General features: G+C 43.5%; 4 protein-coding genes across 4 annotated transcripts; all 4 read right to left on the bottom strand.

Annotated features, from left to right (window-relative positions):
- Positions 1-371: 371 nt before the first annotated feature.
- On the bottom strand, positions 372-2,335 carry LOC145707032 (uncharacterized). Its single transcript, XM_081784506.1, has 9 exons — positions 2,307-2,335; positions 2,135-2,243; positions 1,895-2,010; positions 1,742-1,853; positions 1,598-1,696; positions 1,433-1,553; positions 1,208-1,388; positions 959-1,160; positions 372-602 (listed from the first exon to the last, which is right to left on the bottom strand). Exons 1-9 carry the CDS (start codon positions 2,318-2,320, stop codon positions 411-413), a joined length of 1,146 nt encoding a protein of 381 aa, XP_081640632.1. The 5' UTR covers positions 2,321-2,335; the 3' UTR covers positions 372-410.
- Positions 2,336-3,967: 1,632 nt separating this feature from the next.
- On the bottom strand, positions 3,968-5,967 carry LOC145707995 (uncharacterized). The gene is made up of 6 exons (XM_081785599.1): positions 5,825-5,967; positions 5,410-5,590; positions 4,976-5,324; positions 4,753-4,928; positions 4,297-4,629; positions 3,968-4,246 (listed from the first exon to the last, which is right to left on the bottom strand). The coding sequence occupies exons 2-6, from the start codon at positions 5,587-5,589 to the stop codon at positions 4,094-4,096; spliced, it is 1,191 nt and encodes a 396-aa protein (XP_081641725.1). The 5' UTR covers position 5,590; positions 5,825-5,967; the 3' UTR covers positions 3,968-4,093.
- Positions 5,968-7,735: 1,768 nt separating this feature from the next.
- On the bottom strand, positions 7,736-9,025 carry LOC145707996 (DNA topoisomerase 3-like). Its single transcript, XM_081785600.1, has 2 exons — positions 8,928-9,025; positions 7,736-8,876 (listed from the first exon to the last, which is right to left on the bottom strand). Exons 1-2 carry the CDS (start codon positions 8,934-8,936, stop codon positions 7,809-7,811), a joined length of 1,077 nt encoding a protein of 358 aa, XP_081641726.1. The 5' UTR covers positions 8,937-9,025; the 3' UTR covers positions 7,736-7,808.
- A 675-nt stretch (positions 9,026-9,700) lies between these two features.
- LOC145707457 (uncharacterized) lies at positions 9,701-13,587 on the bottom strand. The gene is made up of 5 exons (XM_081784987.1): positions 10,886-13,587; positions 10,556-10,817; positions 10,345-10,512; positions 10,080-10,304; positions 9,701-10,034 (listed from the first exon to the last, which is right to left on the bottom strand). The coding sequence occupies exons 1-5, from the start codon at positions 13,574-13,576 to the stop codon at positions 9,877-9,879; spliced, it is 3,504 nt and encodes a 1,167-aa protein (XP_081641113.1). The 5' UTR covers positions 13,577-13,587; the 3' UTR covers positions 9,701-9,876.
- Between the last annotated feature and the right edge of the window lie 1,276 nt (positions 13,588-14,863).

Genomic DNA, 14,863 nt, shown 5'->3' with positions numbered 1-14,863 from the left:
ATAGACAAGATAAGAGTCATCGCTGACAAGAAGAGATAAGCAGCTCGAGCAAAATGGGTCAGAGACGTTAACTTGATTAAATTGAGACTAGAGTCTAGTCACTAGACATATTTCAAACTGAGAAAGGGGACTTCTGAGACGTCCTTTGTGGAGGTCAGAACTTTGACCTCAGACGTTGGTCTATTTAACAGCCGTCAAAATGTCGTATTACTCCAACTTTGAGTAAATAAAATCAAGGAAGCTTTCTCAACTTATAAGTCCCATTTCGTTTTGAAGTTCTGACACAGTCTTTAATTTTGGCTTGCAAGAATGAACAATAATTCAACAAAAGTTGCAATGCTGGTTGCATTTCAACTTCCAATTAGTTGGTAAATTGAGATTGAACGTTTATTTTGGAGAAAGCAAAAACTTTAGAACTTCTTGAAAAATCTTGCTTTGCGCGAGGCGACCCACGATGTGGGGAAGGGTCGGGGTACCCATGGCGCGATGACGAATGGGTTGCAATAACTCTGGAAGGCCAAAGTAGTCATGTTTCGATTGTGCTCATTGGTGATCTGATCAATCGCAACAGCGCCGTAGAAAAACTGCGTATTATCGTTTGCCTACAAAAAGTGATTTTAGAAATTGAGAAACGCGTTAGAGCATTTATCTTGTATAAGAAAGCTTATAGCTTTTTGCGGAGAATCTTTGCGATTTTAGCATCATTAATACCTTAATTCGTTCGCCGGTATTAAATAAAACGACTGACTGTTCTAAACATTAAAATATTCTATTCTGATCGTCACGCGACTTCCGATCATAGATGACGTTACTAACGGTCCCTTAATCTCGGTGACGCTTTAATTTGAACCATCTATGTGACCATCTAATAGAGGGTGAAAATGATCTCGTTTGAGATGGTTTGTTGCCAACATCTAATAGTAGAGCTCTACAGTAATACTCGACTAAAGTGACTTACAGTTTGACGGAGGTAGCCATAGTACTTGTCCATGAGCTTGGAGACGTTGATCCTTATCTGCTTAAGGTCATCGTAGGTAAACTTGTCGGGGTGTGAGTCTTTCTTGATCTTGTAAGTGGGAAGAGGAACTGCTTTGACAGTAATCTCCATTTCTCTCACTTTCACTCGTTTAGGCTTCATGTTAGAACCTTCTTTTCGTAGCCTAGGTTTGCAAGTAAAAATCGTCTAAAATCATAGAAGGGAACTCACTTGGACATGTTTTCAAGCTGGACTCGCTGCTTGCGCAAGTCGTTCTTCAACTCGCGAACTCCCCACATCAAGGGCTTCGCATATGGCGATTGGCGTTCAAAGGAGTTTTTTGGGTTCGACTGGAGAATTTTTTCGTATCGCTTCATCATATCGGCATTGCTGAGACCGATACATCGTTTACCTTAGAGAGCGACTTATTAAATGCACCATTCTAGTGCTGCTTACCGTTGGACCAGTGATCGATGACGTGATCGTTCATTTTGTTGATGATCTCGTCTCTGTAGAAGTTCTTGATGTCGGCGTTGTCGCCATTGCGAAGGACGCCGCGCAACACTTCGAAAAGTACCTTTGGAATCTTCATTAAATTAAGCATCGGTAGAGTTAGCTTACTTTTCCGCGATTATTAATTTCTTCATCCGCCGATAGAGAGTAGCCGGTCTTCTTCTCGATCATTTCTCGATCCTCGTTGTCAAGCATTTTGCTCAGATTCTAGAATACGCTAATATTATGATTGTTTATTATAACGGGACTCACCTGAGGACGAGTCATGAAGTAGATGAACTCATCAAACTCGATCTCTCCAGTTCCTTTCACGTCCATGTCCGCGAGGACTTCCATGACCTCGCTGTAGGTGAGCGCTTCGTACCTGAAAATGTATGATGATCAGTCAAGAAAATTGAATCTTACCCAGCTTGTTTGTTGATGCACGCGTGCAGCTCTTCGGCAGTCAAAGTTCCCGATTTGATAATGTCGAATTCGTCGAAGATCTTTCGGAACGCATCACGCTCTACTTTTTTTAGCGCCTAAAATGATGTTAGCAGATACACTTGATACTTATAAAATCTAAAATAAACTGAATATTTTTTAAATAAAATATACGTTTTTATAGAAACAAAGTTACGGCAAATCGAAAATTACTGCACATACCCTAACAGATGAGGCGATGTCATTCATCTTCGATCGCTCCCCAACGATTTTCGGCAAGTTGACGGTCGTCTTTCGCTTTTTTGCCCGATCTTCCTCGGGAATCAGCCTACTAAAAAAAGAGCTTTATGCACTTATCGATACTTGGACTAGCTAGTTGGTTTCGTAAACTTACCTCGCGTCGGACATGTTGTTCGAAATTCCTCGAAAGCACCTTTATGAAACTGGGGAATTTATAAACTGAAGAGCATCACTTTCGAATTCCGAAAATCCAGGAAAATAATGGTGTTCTAGAAACGCATGCGTTTTATTTTATGTTCTGACGATGGTCCATAAACTGAGAAAATATAGCTAGCAAAATTAAGTTGGCAGCAAGTTGACTTTTATGAGCTATTTTTTTAAAGATCTTTTCGATTCACTGTTAGGCGTAAACTTTATTTTATTTTCGGTAAAACAGAGAAAAAGTGTACAGAAAGATTCTTTCGGCAGCTGCAGTTTTCTTGTTGGATCGTTATTTTGTAGTTAGTTGTCTTCGCCAGTAGATTCTTCGTCTTCCGTGGCTTCTTCACATGGGTCATGAGAGTTGTCATCTTCGGAAAATTGTAGAGCATCGACTGGAACTCCAGCGTATATCTTGAATTTCAAGATTCTGTTTGTCATTGATTTGTAGCCCTCTTTCTCTTCTTCGAGCATTGCTTGAAGTTCCTTGATTGCCTCCCTGTGCCTCCGTTTCGCTTCGAGCATTTGATTCAGAACTCCAACATATCGCTTCCGTTTTTCAGTGTTGATTTTGAGTGCTGCTTCGGAAGCTTCCTTCGAAACAGTGCGTTGAAATTTGCGAAAATCCGGGCAGACGTTGTCCTCGGCTTTCCTCTTTCGAGATTGTGCACCGGATTTGGAGGCTCTCGACATTTTCTTGTCTGGTGTTTTTTGGTTTTTGGTTGTTTTTAATTGATTGATCTGATCCAGCTTGATTTTGGACAGCTAATATGGCAAAAGTTGTCCGAAAGAGGGCGCTTATCAGCATACCAGGTAACCCAGCTGTGCAAAACTTCATATCCCGCTGAGAGTACAAGTTTCCTGCTTTTTTGATAAGAATCTTAGCTAGTTATCATAGTCATCGTCTCGGCTCGGCAACCTGTGTTTGGGACAGGAACAGGGTTTCCCTCTTCAATACCGGAACATTACACAGGTACACAGGAGAGCGTCCCAAAAACAGCTCCTGTCTAAGGTTTTTAGAAAGGTCAGGTCAGATTAGAAAAAAAAAATCCAATCTTGGAACCGGGTTCCCAGATTTGTAAAATTTTCTAATCTGGGAACCTGGTTCCCAGGTGACAGCATACCACCGTCAGGATGACGAGCCCAGCTCTAGTGCATTCAAGAGTTAACCTTTTGTTCTTATACTTGCACTAATGTCTTCAATTTTCCACCTATTTGAAAACCATCATCGCAAATCTGATCAAACGACTCCAACAAAGATGCATACTGCTCTTCAAGCTGCCCCGTATCGCAGCCCTCAGATCTTGGACCAACTGTGCCCATCTTTTCAATTAAGTGGTTGCTCATTTTTCTCTAACTCGCGAGTAATAAATTAAAGTGCCTTCGTTGCTCTTTTTTTGCGACTAAAGATACTGACTTAGTTTATTTGCATTTTGCTCAATATCAGGCAATTTATACCGCATCTTCAAACGATTAACATTAGATATACGCACGGGAATCGTATCTCGAATCGAGCCAAATGAAGAATATAGAAAAACCGAAATATCAGCAAGCCAGAAAAAAGAGAAACATCAAGACAAGGCTTCTCTTTTTTGATCAAGACCTTCCGGATAACTTTTAATGAGTGTTTTTTATTATTATTAAAAATCGTTGTGAGGCAGAGATATGAGAGCAAAATGGGCGTGTGGAAAATGTTTCTTTTGAGTGAAGATTGAAAAAGGCGGTGAAATAAAAAGGGGAAATTTATGACGCTCTGCCGTAGTTCCTGTTGAACTCGTCGATGAGATCCATGTAGTAATTGTGGTGAGGGTTCTCTGGAGTTGGGTTGCCCTCTTCGAGCCACTCAAACCAGTCGAACCAGCCCCAGTGGCGCCTTCCGCAATCGTTGACTTTTTCCTAAAGGGTCATCGTTCAGAGCTGATAAACTTTTATGAATAAAAACTCACATTGATGAAATCCCAGTCCGGATCCTGCGCTGGCTCAAGCGACTGAAAATACTCGTAGATCTCGGAAAACTCCTTGTAGTCATCGTAGATCCCGAAGTGCGTGAACAGAACGTTGGCCGGCAGTTGCTTCATCTTGAGGCAGAACTTATCGTAGATCTTTCCACGCTCTTGAGGAGAGGAGATGCCTTCGAGAATGCTTTCCTTTTTCGCTTTCCATTCGATGTCCCATGGAAGAGCGCCCAGGATCAGTTGCAGAATGCAGTAAATAGTCGAGATCAAATCGTCCCGACGAGTTGGAATGTGGCGAGCAAGGACGAAAGCCGACTGGAAGGCCTAAAATTTTTGATAAATTAAAAATCGTAAATAATTAAACGAATCTGCGCAGAGTGGCTTCTTTAATCTAGAAGCCGCAAGCGCCTCCTCGACTTCCTTATTTTCTTTTAGAGGAAAACTAACCGTTGTACCAATGTTCAAGTTTCTCTTGCCCGTTCCCATATGGTTCCCAGAAAGGTCCTTGTATTGCTTTGACAAACCAAAATCAATTAGATGAACGTTGTGCCTGTCGATTCCAATGCCCATCATGAAGTTTGAAAGCTTGATGTCTCTGTGGATGAAATGGGCGTTGTGCAGCACTAGAATTGACTGAATGAAGAGGTTTTGGAGACGATCTTTGACTTACATTTGACGACATCGAACATTTGAGATGCCGCGTTGAGGACAGTATGTTTGTTCATTCTGTGCAGTCCGTCAGGTGGATTTTTAATGAGCTTCATTCTCTTGTGAATCGTCGCCAGGTCGATCCCAAGACGAGTCAGGAACAACATATTGAATTCGGCTGTCTCCCCATCGGCTGTTTGCAAACTAATATTCCTCGAAAGATGAGTGCCAAGCCCTTCAACAATCGAACCGAATCCAAGCGTTCCTCTCAGAACAGAATATACAATGTGCTCTTGCTGGAGCTGCGGACTTGGGTGATCAGAAGCCTCGATTTTCACCATCACGTCGACCTTCTTATCTCCAACAATCGCCTGAAAAAAATAATGAGCATGGCCATGATGGTTTGAAAACATAGAAAAGTTTAAATTTAATCTTATCTGAGTCATTTGAACTTACCTTAACTTTGTGAAGACTGCCGAAGGCGCCCCCATTAATTTTGTGGGATATACGAATGTTGAAACTGTTCTCCGGTTTGTTCGGGTTCGGAATGAGGTTCGCAATCTTTTGCATCACTGGATATTTCATCGGATCTGGATCTGTCTTCTTTGCGGGTCTTTCGTTTTCTCGAGTAGCCATTCTAAAAAAAACAATGAGAATCTCTTGAAAATCTCTTAACTTCTCAATACACGGGCGCGCAACTAAGCGCTCAAAACACGGGGTCGGGTGAGGGGACCACAATGCATTATTCAGCCCCGCGCGGCGCGCAAAATTCGGATTGTCAGAAAGAGCGCTCAAAACTTTTAGCTTTAACTTTCGTTTGCGGCGGGTAAAAAGGTAACAATTCATATCGCTGGAAAGCTTGAACACTCACCTATCAGGATAAACAATTACTTTTGAAAAACACTTTCTGGATTTGCCGCGCGCGAGGCATAAATAAGCCGCAATTTACGGCTGCTCCTCCAGAACCGCCTGGACCAGAGTCATGGTCGGATTTTCGTTTTTTTCCTCGCTGATTTCCTCCCCCACGTCCGGGACCAGGGCCTGGTGGTGGTCCTCCTCCACGTCGATTGTTCCTTGCTGCGTCCCCTTCTCTAATTGAAATTCGTATCACTTCTTTGAGCGTCTCATCGCATCCCAAGCATCCTTCGTACTCTCCTGTCATGTGGCTAGGCACGCTTCCAGGCTCGAAGCTCCATCTGACAACATAAAATCCAGCGCTGCAGTTGCATGCTCTCAAACGAGCTATCATCCTTCCACCGTTTGGTAAGAATCCGCTTGTTCTGCATTCTGGATAGCCAGTGCATGAAACACAAACGCTGCCATTTGGAATAGTTTTTACGACCATTGGTGACTGACATCTAAATCAAAGAATGAAGATATTTTTGACAATGTTTATCTTACCGAGGACAACGGGCGACAGCATCATCAGCTGGATTTCTCGGCAGTTCAAAAGGTCGATCATTTTGACGAGCAACGCCCATGCTCTGCGCTATGACAGCACCGAATCGATTCAAATTCTCTTCTGCCTTTTTATACGCCTCTCGATATGCGTTTACTTGCGCTCGAACTACTGCATCTCGCTGCTTTTCGCCATTTTCAATTTTCACCAGGTCCCTTTCCAGTCCCGATCGAAGGAGGTGATTCGCAAGTGGAATCGACAAATCTTCATAAGCACTGACTAGCCCAATTCCAAGGGGAGACGGTTCGAATCGTTTTTCGCGAGTGAGTTTTATGTATCCTCTTTGTTTAATTGTAGAAATGTGATCAGCGTGCGTAGCATCCGTTCCAATGGGATACACGACGTTTTCAGCATACCGACGTTTTCAGCAACCGACGTTTTCAGCATAACGACGGTTTCAGCGCCGCTGAATTCGTCGGTTTGCTGAAAACGTCCGTTTGCTGAAAACATCGTTTTTCACCTGAAAACGCGTGGGCGTTTGCCGGACCGAAATTTTCAAACCAAATGCATCTAAAGGCGAGGTTCTCGCAATTTAATTGGCTAGTTAATAGTTTAAAAGCATTTATTAAATGCATTATTTAGAAGACGTTATTATGCATTATTTAGAAAAAAATAAGAATTAGCTAAATTACTTCTTAATACATTATTATCATTATAATCATTAGTCTTTATAAATCACCAGAAAGTTTACAGTATAAACGTATTATCAAGTTTCGTGAATCTGTTTTATAACAATGAATTGATGATAAATCAATATTGAAAAAGATAAAAATAATAATTTTATTAAATATAATCTTTTGTAAATGATTCATTAATATTACATCGATTTTATGTTATTTTACGATTTACGGAAATATCGTTTACAGATGTTAGTTTGATAAAATGATTGCCTCTCTAAACGCCCACGCGTTTTCAGGTGAAAAACGATGTTTTCAGCAAACGGACGTTTTCAGCAAACCGACGAATTCAGCGGCGCTGAAAACATCGTTATGATGAAAACGTCGGTTGCTGAAAACGTCGGTATGCTGAAAACGTCGTGTATCCGTTCCAATGCCATACTTGTCCATCAAACCAATCAAATCAGGTTCAGAAAGCAACAGTGGAGCAGTAGTCGTGCTCTCGATGAATTCCGCATTTGTGATGGTAAATTCCTCGTTGAATTGATACTGAGGAAGAGTCTTGTCTGACCATTTGTCGTAAGGATAAACTTCTAAGTAGCCTCTGTCGGAAATGAGCAACCCTTTTGCGGAGAACTCCTCTTCGGCAATTTCCAACTTGCACGTGGTCTCGAAGCCTTGTGCATCGCGAGAGAGACACGCGAGAAATCGACGGGCGATGAATTCGTATACTTTCGCTTCCGCACCAACTAATCCTTATTCAAGCCTTCAGAAAATGGTCAGGAGGAAATGATTTTCAAGTTCTGAAGGCCGTTTCCTGATCCTTCTTTGAGCGGATGAATCGGTGGATGCGCTTCGTCAGTTTTCCTCCCATTTCTCGGGTCGATCCCGTTTTGAAGAATCTCCGTCGCGAAGGCTCCAAATCTCGGGTCTCGCTGTTGCGCCTCCACCATCGGCTTCAAGTCCAGCGACTTAGGAAAAATATTCGTTTCAGTACGCGGGTACGAAATGAAACCAGTAGTGTAAAGTTTCTCGGCGATTTTCATGATATCTTTCGCTGTTAATCCTAGCATTCGCGCTTTTTTCTCGAGCTCGACTGTTTCTAGTGGAAAGGGACGCCATTTGGACTTCGGCTTTGATTCTAAATGCGTGACTTTGGCTCTTCCGCTTTCCTCGATTTCTTCGAAAATCGCCGCCGCAGCTCGCTCTGAGAAGAGCCGAACACGAGACCAGGTGAAAATCGTGTTCATTCCACCTCTGTTGTGATGCACTTCGATTTTCCAAAACTTCTCTGGCTGAAACTCCGCGATTGCTCTCCATCTTTCGACGACAAAGCCCAATGTTGGAAATTGACAACTCCCGAAGCTGACCAATCTATCTACGAGTGTTGGAAAGCGGTTCTGTAGGAATAACGATTGTAGTCGGGTGAAAGAAGCGCCGATCCTCAGATCCAGCTCTTGTCTAGCATCGACTGCTTCTGCAATGAGCACATTGAGCGGGACAAGATTCGCCATCGCTCGTCGAACGGCCGTTTGAGTGATTTCAGAAAACCTCGCTCGAAGGACACGGAGATTTCTGTTCGCTCGAAGACAAACGTCTCGAACCTCTGCACCGATGTTCTCTCCTTCTCTATCGCAATCGGTCCAGATGATGAGGACCGAGTGTGTTCGACTCTGCTGCTCCAGATTTTGCTTTACTTTCACCATGTCTTTTGTGACATTCTTTACGAGTGGCGCATCGAAGAGAGCGTCTGGCGGGGTCGAGCTCCAGCTCTTGTACTGGATCGGAAACTCGTAGTTTTGCATGTGCCCGCTTACCGAAGTCATCACAAAATCAGCCTGGTGTCCCTGGAACAAGACAAGTCACAATCAACGGTCAGATTCGGATTCGAAAGTTACCTCAAACATCGAGTAAAACCGTCGCCGGTGAAAATAATTCGTTGCAACGAATTATTCGTTACCCTAACGAATTATTTTCAAGGGAAAACAGCCATTTCCCTTGAAAATAATTCGTTTTGAACGAATAATTCGTTAGGGTTACCGAATAATTCGTTAGGGTTACCGAATAATTCGTTTTGAAGGGTCGGCGAGCCACCTATATTTCCAAACCGCAAATGAAAAGAAAGAGAGCAACCCCAAAAAGGAGTTTCTTATGAAACCTGGCGCGGAGCGCATATAGACTATAATTTTAAGTACTCAAGTTAGTGTTAGTGTTAGTGTTAGGGTTAGGGATAAGGCTGCCAGGTTTTAGAAACAAAAACAAACGAATTATTCGTTTCGAAAAACGAATTATTCGTTGGAAAAAACGAATTATTCGGTTTGTAACGAATTATTCGTTTTCCTAACGAATCATTCGTTCCAACGAATTATTTTCACCGGTTACCAGTAAAACTTATAGAGTCGGTTGTATTTGCTCGGCCCTGCTTCATTCCTCGCTGAGCCATTGCTCAATTGAGCTGCAATATTTTTTGCAGCGTCGTTCTTTTCTGCTACACAGAGAATTCTCATTTTATCATTCTAGCGAAAGATTCCTCAATTAGCAGTAGAGAAAAAATTGAGAAGAGCCCAATTCCCAAACGGTATTTACTTTTTCATCCTTGATTTCCATTACTCATATGATACCATAAAGATGCATGAGGTTGCAAGAAAAAATTGAACCATGATTGTGTTGGGTGAGATTTATTTTTTGAACTTTTACGATAAATGTATCAGTAAGGAACGTGAAGTGAGGGGCAGTTAACATGTTCTATTGTCAGGATCGTTTAGGTGTTGAACTTGTTGAAAGGGAGGGGAGTTGGGTTAGATTTTGAGGGGTCTGGGTTAACTGGAAGTGACAAGATAGGAAGCGTTACATGTGCGGCGCCCAACCTCGATACATTTTGTAGAGGTTTTCGTCCGCGCTGGCAGTTTGGACAAGCAAATCGAGGTAGTCGCTGGGAGGCAGGATCTTCTTTGTCTCTGGATCGTAGCAATAGACTCTTTTGAGAAGATCAGTCAGGTCTTCAGCTAAAGAAATGAGCTTAAACAAGCATTTCAAGACAAAAATCTTACCGGCTTGTCGATCCTCTCTCATCATGTTCTTCTCTTTCATGAGAACGATTGGCGACTCTTGTGACCTGTCCTTTCCGCTGCTGGTTATGAGCACATTCTTCTTGCTTCTGATCTTTTCCCACTTGCAGGTTGGATCTCGGAGAACAAGCGAGAATACTGTTCGCAACAGCTTTCCCTTGTCTTTCGCGATCCGGATGGTAAGTAAAGCCGTTTTGCGGAAAAGACCTAAAATATTGAAAGAATGTTTTCGATTCAATCTAGGTACCTTGAACGCCAACAGGACCGAGACCGTCGACTATGTTCCTTGTCATTCGGAAAGGCACGATCTCAGGCACCTTGAGATTTCTTCCCTTCAAGAAGATCATGTTCAAGTCGATATGGACGACTTCTCCTGTTCGCTGGCAGATTTGAAGGTTGTCGCAGTGGCGATCTCCTTCAATGAACAGATTAAAACGAGCCAACGATGAATGAATTACCTAAGCCGATAATTGAGCCAATGATTGAGGTAACTGCCAGTGATCGTTGATACGTCTCCCTGGCTTGGTACCATTCGCCAGCAGTCGGGAAGCTTTCGAGGAACCATTCGTGGAAAACTGGTGGTCCAGCTTTCTTCTTGATTTCTTCGAAGGACTTCATTCGATCAGCGCCATCGCCGGAAAACTCAGGTGGTGACCAAAAAAGTTGGGATGTTGTGTAGCCCCGGCGCTCATAATAAGCTTGCAAGCACTTTTTGAAGGCCTGTTAAAAAGTTCAACATCTATTCTTTAACAGCTAAGAGATAATGAAAATTATTTGTGAACCCGAACCCATAGATCGTCCACCCATTCAATGATTCCGCGTTTGTGCCCAATCGGCAATACGTTGTACGATCGAATCGACATATCTGCATCACGGGACTCTTCATCGTGTCGGAGAAGATAGTCGAATAGCTCGAAAGTCTCTCCGATTCTCGAATCCAAGTTAAGATCGTCGCCTTTCTTCAACAAGAAGCTGTGCTCCCTACCATCTGTGCCCAGTAAGACGAGTCGCTTTGGTTTTTGCTGGGAAGACAACTGGAGTATTTCGTCCATAAAAGAAGTGATGAAAACCAGGTTGGGATGCCATGGTTTCTTCCAGGTGTCTTTCTCAGTATCGATGGGCGGGTCATAGGTATCCGGATCGTTGTCCATGTCTTCCTCTGGTTCATGATGCTCCCCTGGAGACACTGGGAACTCTCCATAATCATCGAAGTCTATAACAGTAGCAAGTTCTGGATCATCGGGATTTTCTTCGTATTCTTCGTCGTCGTCAGCTCCATGGTCGAGATTGTGCATCTCGCAGAACTCTTCGCCAGTCTGCTCGATATCCTCTTCCGGTTGTTTCTTCCCTTGCTTTGATCGAGATGAGCTCGTGGTTTGAAACGGCGAGAAATTTACATCAAAGTCTGCTAGAAGCCGCGTGTTACGCTGCTTTGGTCGCATAAACTCCTTTGTCGGGATGAGAACCTTGAAGTCATCAGGCAACTTTTTCTCGAGCAGTTTCACAGAAGCGGATGCGAGGTTCACTTTATCTTTCATTGAACGGAGACTTGGCTTGCCAGACGGTGTCTCTCTAAAGTTATGGTCGATGATCTCGTTGATCAGGGTCCACGCGGCAGAGTAATGCCTGAAGATTCGCTTGTACTCTTCATCAACGGATATTAATCTCTTTACTAGTGTCATGTAGATTTTCCTTCCACGAACGACAGCTGATCGCAAATTTTTCGATTCCATTTCGCTCCATGCAGTCTGGACTGGTTTCATTCCTCTTTTTCCCTTTCTTTCCCACAAATCAATGTTATTTTGATACTCTCTGTAAAGCTCTCTCTCATCTTTCTTTCGGATGTCTTCGTATTCCTTCGCGTGTTGCGAGAAGTTCAGGAAGTACCAGGTCATTTGATAAGGGAAAACCTTCGTCATCTTCAGGGTGATCTTGAAGCACACAGTGACAAAGTCTTTGCATCGGTGGCTCAATCGACCAAGAATCTGAGTGATGATCGTCAGAATCTGCTCTGGAGGAATTATGTTCATCGTCTTTTCAAAACGAGCGAAAATCATCCTGCTCTTATCGTGAACAGATTGCTGCATGACTCCAGGCTCGCCAAGGGCATCGGCAACATGGAAGACCAACTCAATGATTTTGAAGAGACACATTCTGTCCAAACGGTGGCCAGCAACAATTGCTTGACCGTACTTCTCAATCGCGTTGAGAGCGCAATCGACCAGTTCTCTATTCTCACTGCGAGCAGTAAGCTGACTTCCTTGGGTGACTGATCCCGGTGGGGATAGGACAGATGCATCCAGATCAGCTTGCGTCTGCTCTGCGGTGTTTTTCTGGAAGAAAAACGTCGAGTGCTGTCGAAAAAACTCATCGTTCAGCTCGGCCATCGCATAGTAGCACTTTCTCTTTTGAAAATTATCTCCAGGTCGGCAGAGCTCCGCAGTCTTACACGCTCTTTTGAACCAGCCTCTGGCCTCTTCAGTTGTCTTGTAGTCCAGACTGAGCTGTGTATTCTCCAGGCCAAAGAACAATCCTTTGTCATTGAACAACTCTGAGTTGTCTTTCAGCGCAATATTTCCAAGCAAAAAGGCGATCTTGCTCGCAGCACTTGCTCGAAACCACCTGGTTCCTTCGGGCGAACCGATCAGCAATCGGTACGGCTCACGATCATCGACTAACTCGCTGTACAATTCGTACATGTGCGATCTCTCAATGTTGTATTTCTCCAATAGCGAAATGATGAGCTGATGATTCTCGAGTGTGAGTATGTTCAGCAAGTTGAGCCGCCTTTTCAAGTGCTTATTCTTCATGTTGTGAACTTCTTCGAGAATATCTGTCGCCAAATCGATGCAAGAATCACAACCTTCGTCATCCTTCATCATTCGAAGCATCTTTGCTTTCTCCATCAAAACATTGGCGCAAATCGTGTCGAGTCTGAATTTGAACTTTTTGCCTGTCTTTGCTCCAAGAGGAAGCTTTATCAGGCCGTTCCGCAAACTGACGAGACTCCGGAGTTCGGTCCTGAGGAGATGCCACTGTTCAGGAAGATCGTCCCAGAGGCGGCGTCGCTCGTCCATCTTCGTGTACATGTCAGTTAATTTGAAGGGATTGCTTTCCTCTTCCTTGTCATCAATGTATTTCAGAAGGTTCAACATGTCATGCTGATCGTTCAGAAAAAGTGCCGGTAGGGTCGTTTTGTACTCGTCCCTGTTGGTCACTCTATCGTGGAACCATTCGTGGCCTCTTTTTTTGATCTCCCGCTCGAAGATCTCAATGTTTTCCTTTCGAATAGCGTCTGTCTGAGCCTCTAGGAGCTTGTATGTGATCGCCTGGAAGTCTTTTTCATTTCCGAAATCGACCAAACTGATCGGGAAGGTCTTGAGCGCCGTGTCCGTTGCCTTCTCCAACTGAGACCAGTCCCCAAGCTCGAGAACTCGATCAGGCGCGTTGAAGGCTGCGTCTCCCCAAGGTGGATTCATCTGTTCGTCAATTTTTTGAGCGCTCTCGCCGTTCGATCGAAACTTGTCAAGTTCCCGTCAAGGCCGTACGTTGGCTCGCGATTGTAGAGATGGTTTTCGATCACTTTGCCGTTGTCGTCGTCGAGAAGTCTGTACGCCTCGAGCTGCATGTTCATCAACGATTCAATGTTGTACGCAAAGCATTCATCATGAAACTTTTTGTCGCCTTTCCAGTAGAAAGTTTCCCACTCCATGGCCGCCATATACTGTGTGTGCAAGATGACATCTGTGTAATCTTGCAGGATCTAAGAAAAGAGTCGTGAAATCAAGGAAGATAGCAAAAAACATACCCAGTATGCTCGAATAAGATGAACTCTCGGCATCAGATTGTACATGTGATTGTAATCGTTGAAGATCTTGGTGCTCGGCAACGAATCTCTGATATCCTCAATCGTCTTGTTCGCGATCAAGTAGTTAGTTTTTCGACGATTTTGCTCGTCAATAGCCTCTGAAATTTCTTGGTAAACCTTTGACCAGTCAAATTAAGATCAATTTGATCCTAGAAAGCAAATTTGACTTACGTGACCATTCTTTATTCATTTTGAACTGAATAACTTGAATTCGCTGGTAGATCGATTCAAATGCATCGAGAATGATGCGCATCATCATTCTCAACAATTCCATTTCCTTGAGCTCTTTGCACGCCATGCCCTCTTCGTCGCGCATGCATGGGTCTAAATTTGAGGCATGCATCTCGTATTCCGCAAGCATTCTTCGCAACGAGTTTACCAGGTTCATCACCGCCTTGTCTGAGAGTTCTTCGTACGTTGGGACTCGACCAAATTTTTTTTTGTAGCTTATCTTGGTGAACTCACTTACTAAAAGAAAGATTAAGAAAGAAGTCCGGAAGGATGAGCGTTCATACATGTTCCTTTGGGCAGCTCAGAGAACAGCGAAACAAGATATCCGCCCAATATTTTAACAAACTTGTGGTCAGCATACTCATTCCTCTGATTGAGTGGCTTGATGTCTGCATCTGTCGATGCCTTGAAATTGTACTGACGATAAGCGGCGATGATATTAAGATCTGCCGCGTAACGAATCTTCCTGAAGTCTTCGTCCTGGATCGTCTCGATCAGCTCGTCGATGAGACTGAGGTTAGAATGCAGCCATCGTATTTCGATAGGTGCGTAGATGGGACTGCCAAAGATCAGTTTTTTCTCGTGCTTCTTGTCTCCTTGTTTACTCCTTTCTCTCTCTATCTTCTTACTCGGGCGCCATACCGGAATAATGTTCGGAACCTTCGAA

This window comes from Oikopleura dioica, chromosome XSR (assembly GCF_907165135.1).
Source record: "Oikopleura dioica chromosome XSR, OKI2018_I68_1.0, whole genome shotgun sequence".
NCBI classification, from domain to species: Eukaryota; Metazoa; Chordata; class Appendicularia; order Copelata; family Oikopleuridae; genus Oikopleura; species Oikopleura dioica.
This window is presented reverse-complemented; position numbering and strand designations above follow the sequence as displayed.

What these genes read in the sequence shown, in the direction of transcription:
- LOC145707032 (XM_081784506.1), bottom strand. An exon ending in ACTTCATGACTCGTCCTCAG is followed by an intron (nt 1,697 to 1,741) that starts GTGAGTCCCGTT and finishes AGCGTATTCTAG; the next exon opens with AATCTGAGCAAAATGCTTGA. An exon ending in CAGCTTGAAAACATGTCCAA is followed by an intron (nt 1,161 to 1,207) that starts GTGAGTTCCCTT and finishes TTGCAAACCTAG; the next exon opens with GCTACGAAAAGAAGGTTCTA.
- LOC145707457 (XM_081784987.1), bottom strand. Translation starts at nt 13,576, where the DNA reads ATGAATCCACCTTGGGGAGACGCAGCCTTCAACGCGCCTGATCGAGTT. An exon ending in AATGGGTGGACGATCTATGG is followed by an intron (nt 10,818 to 10,885) that starts GTTCGGGTTCAC and finishes ACTTTTTAACAG; the next exon opens with GCCTTCAAAAAGTGCTTGCA. An exon ending in TGGCTCAATTATCGGCTTAG is followed by an intron (nt 10,513 to 10,555) that starts GTAATTCATTCA and finishes TGTTCATTGAAG; the next exon opens with GAGATCGCCACTGCGACAAC.
- LOC145707995 (XM_081785599.1), bottom strand. Translation starts at nt 5,589, where the DNA reads ATGGCTACTCGAGAAAACGAAAGACCCGCAAAGAAGACAGATCCAGAT. An exon ending in ACTTGAACATTGGTACAACG is followed by an intron (nt 4,630 to 4,752) that starts GTTAGTTTTCCT and finishes CAAAAATTTTAG; the next exon opens with GCCTTCCAGTCGGCTTTCGT. An exon ending in CGGACTGGGATTTCATCAAT is followed by an intron (nt 4,247 to 4,296) that starts GTGAGTTTTTAT and finishes ATGACCCTTTAG; the next exon opens with GAAAAAGTCAACGATTGCGG.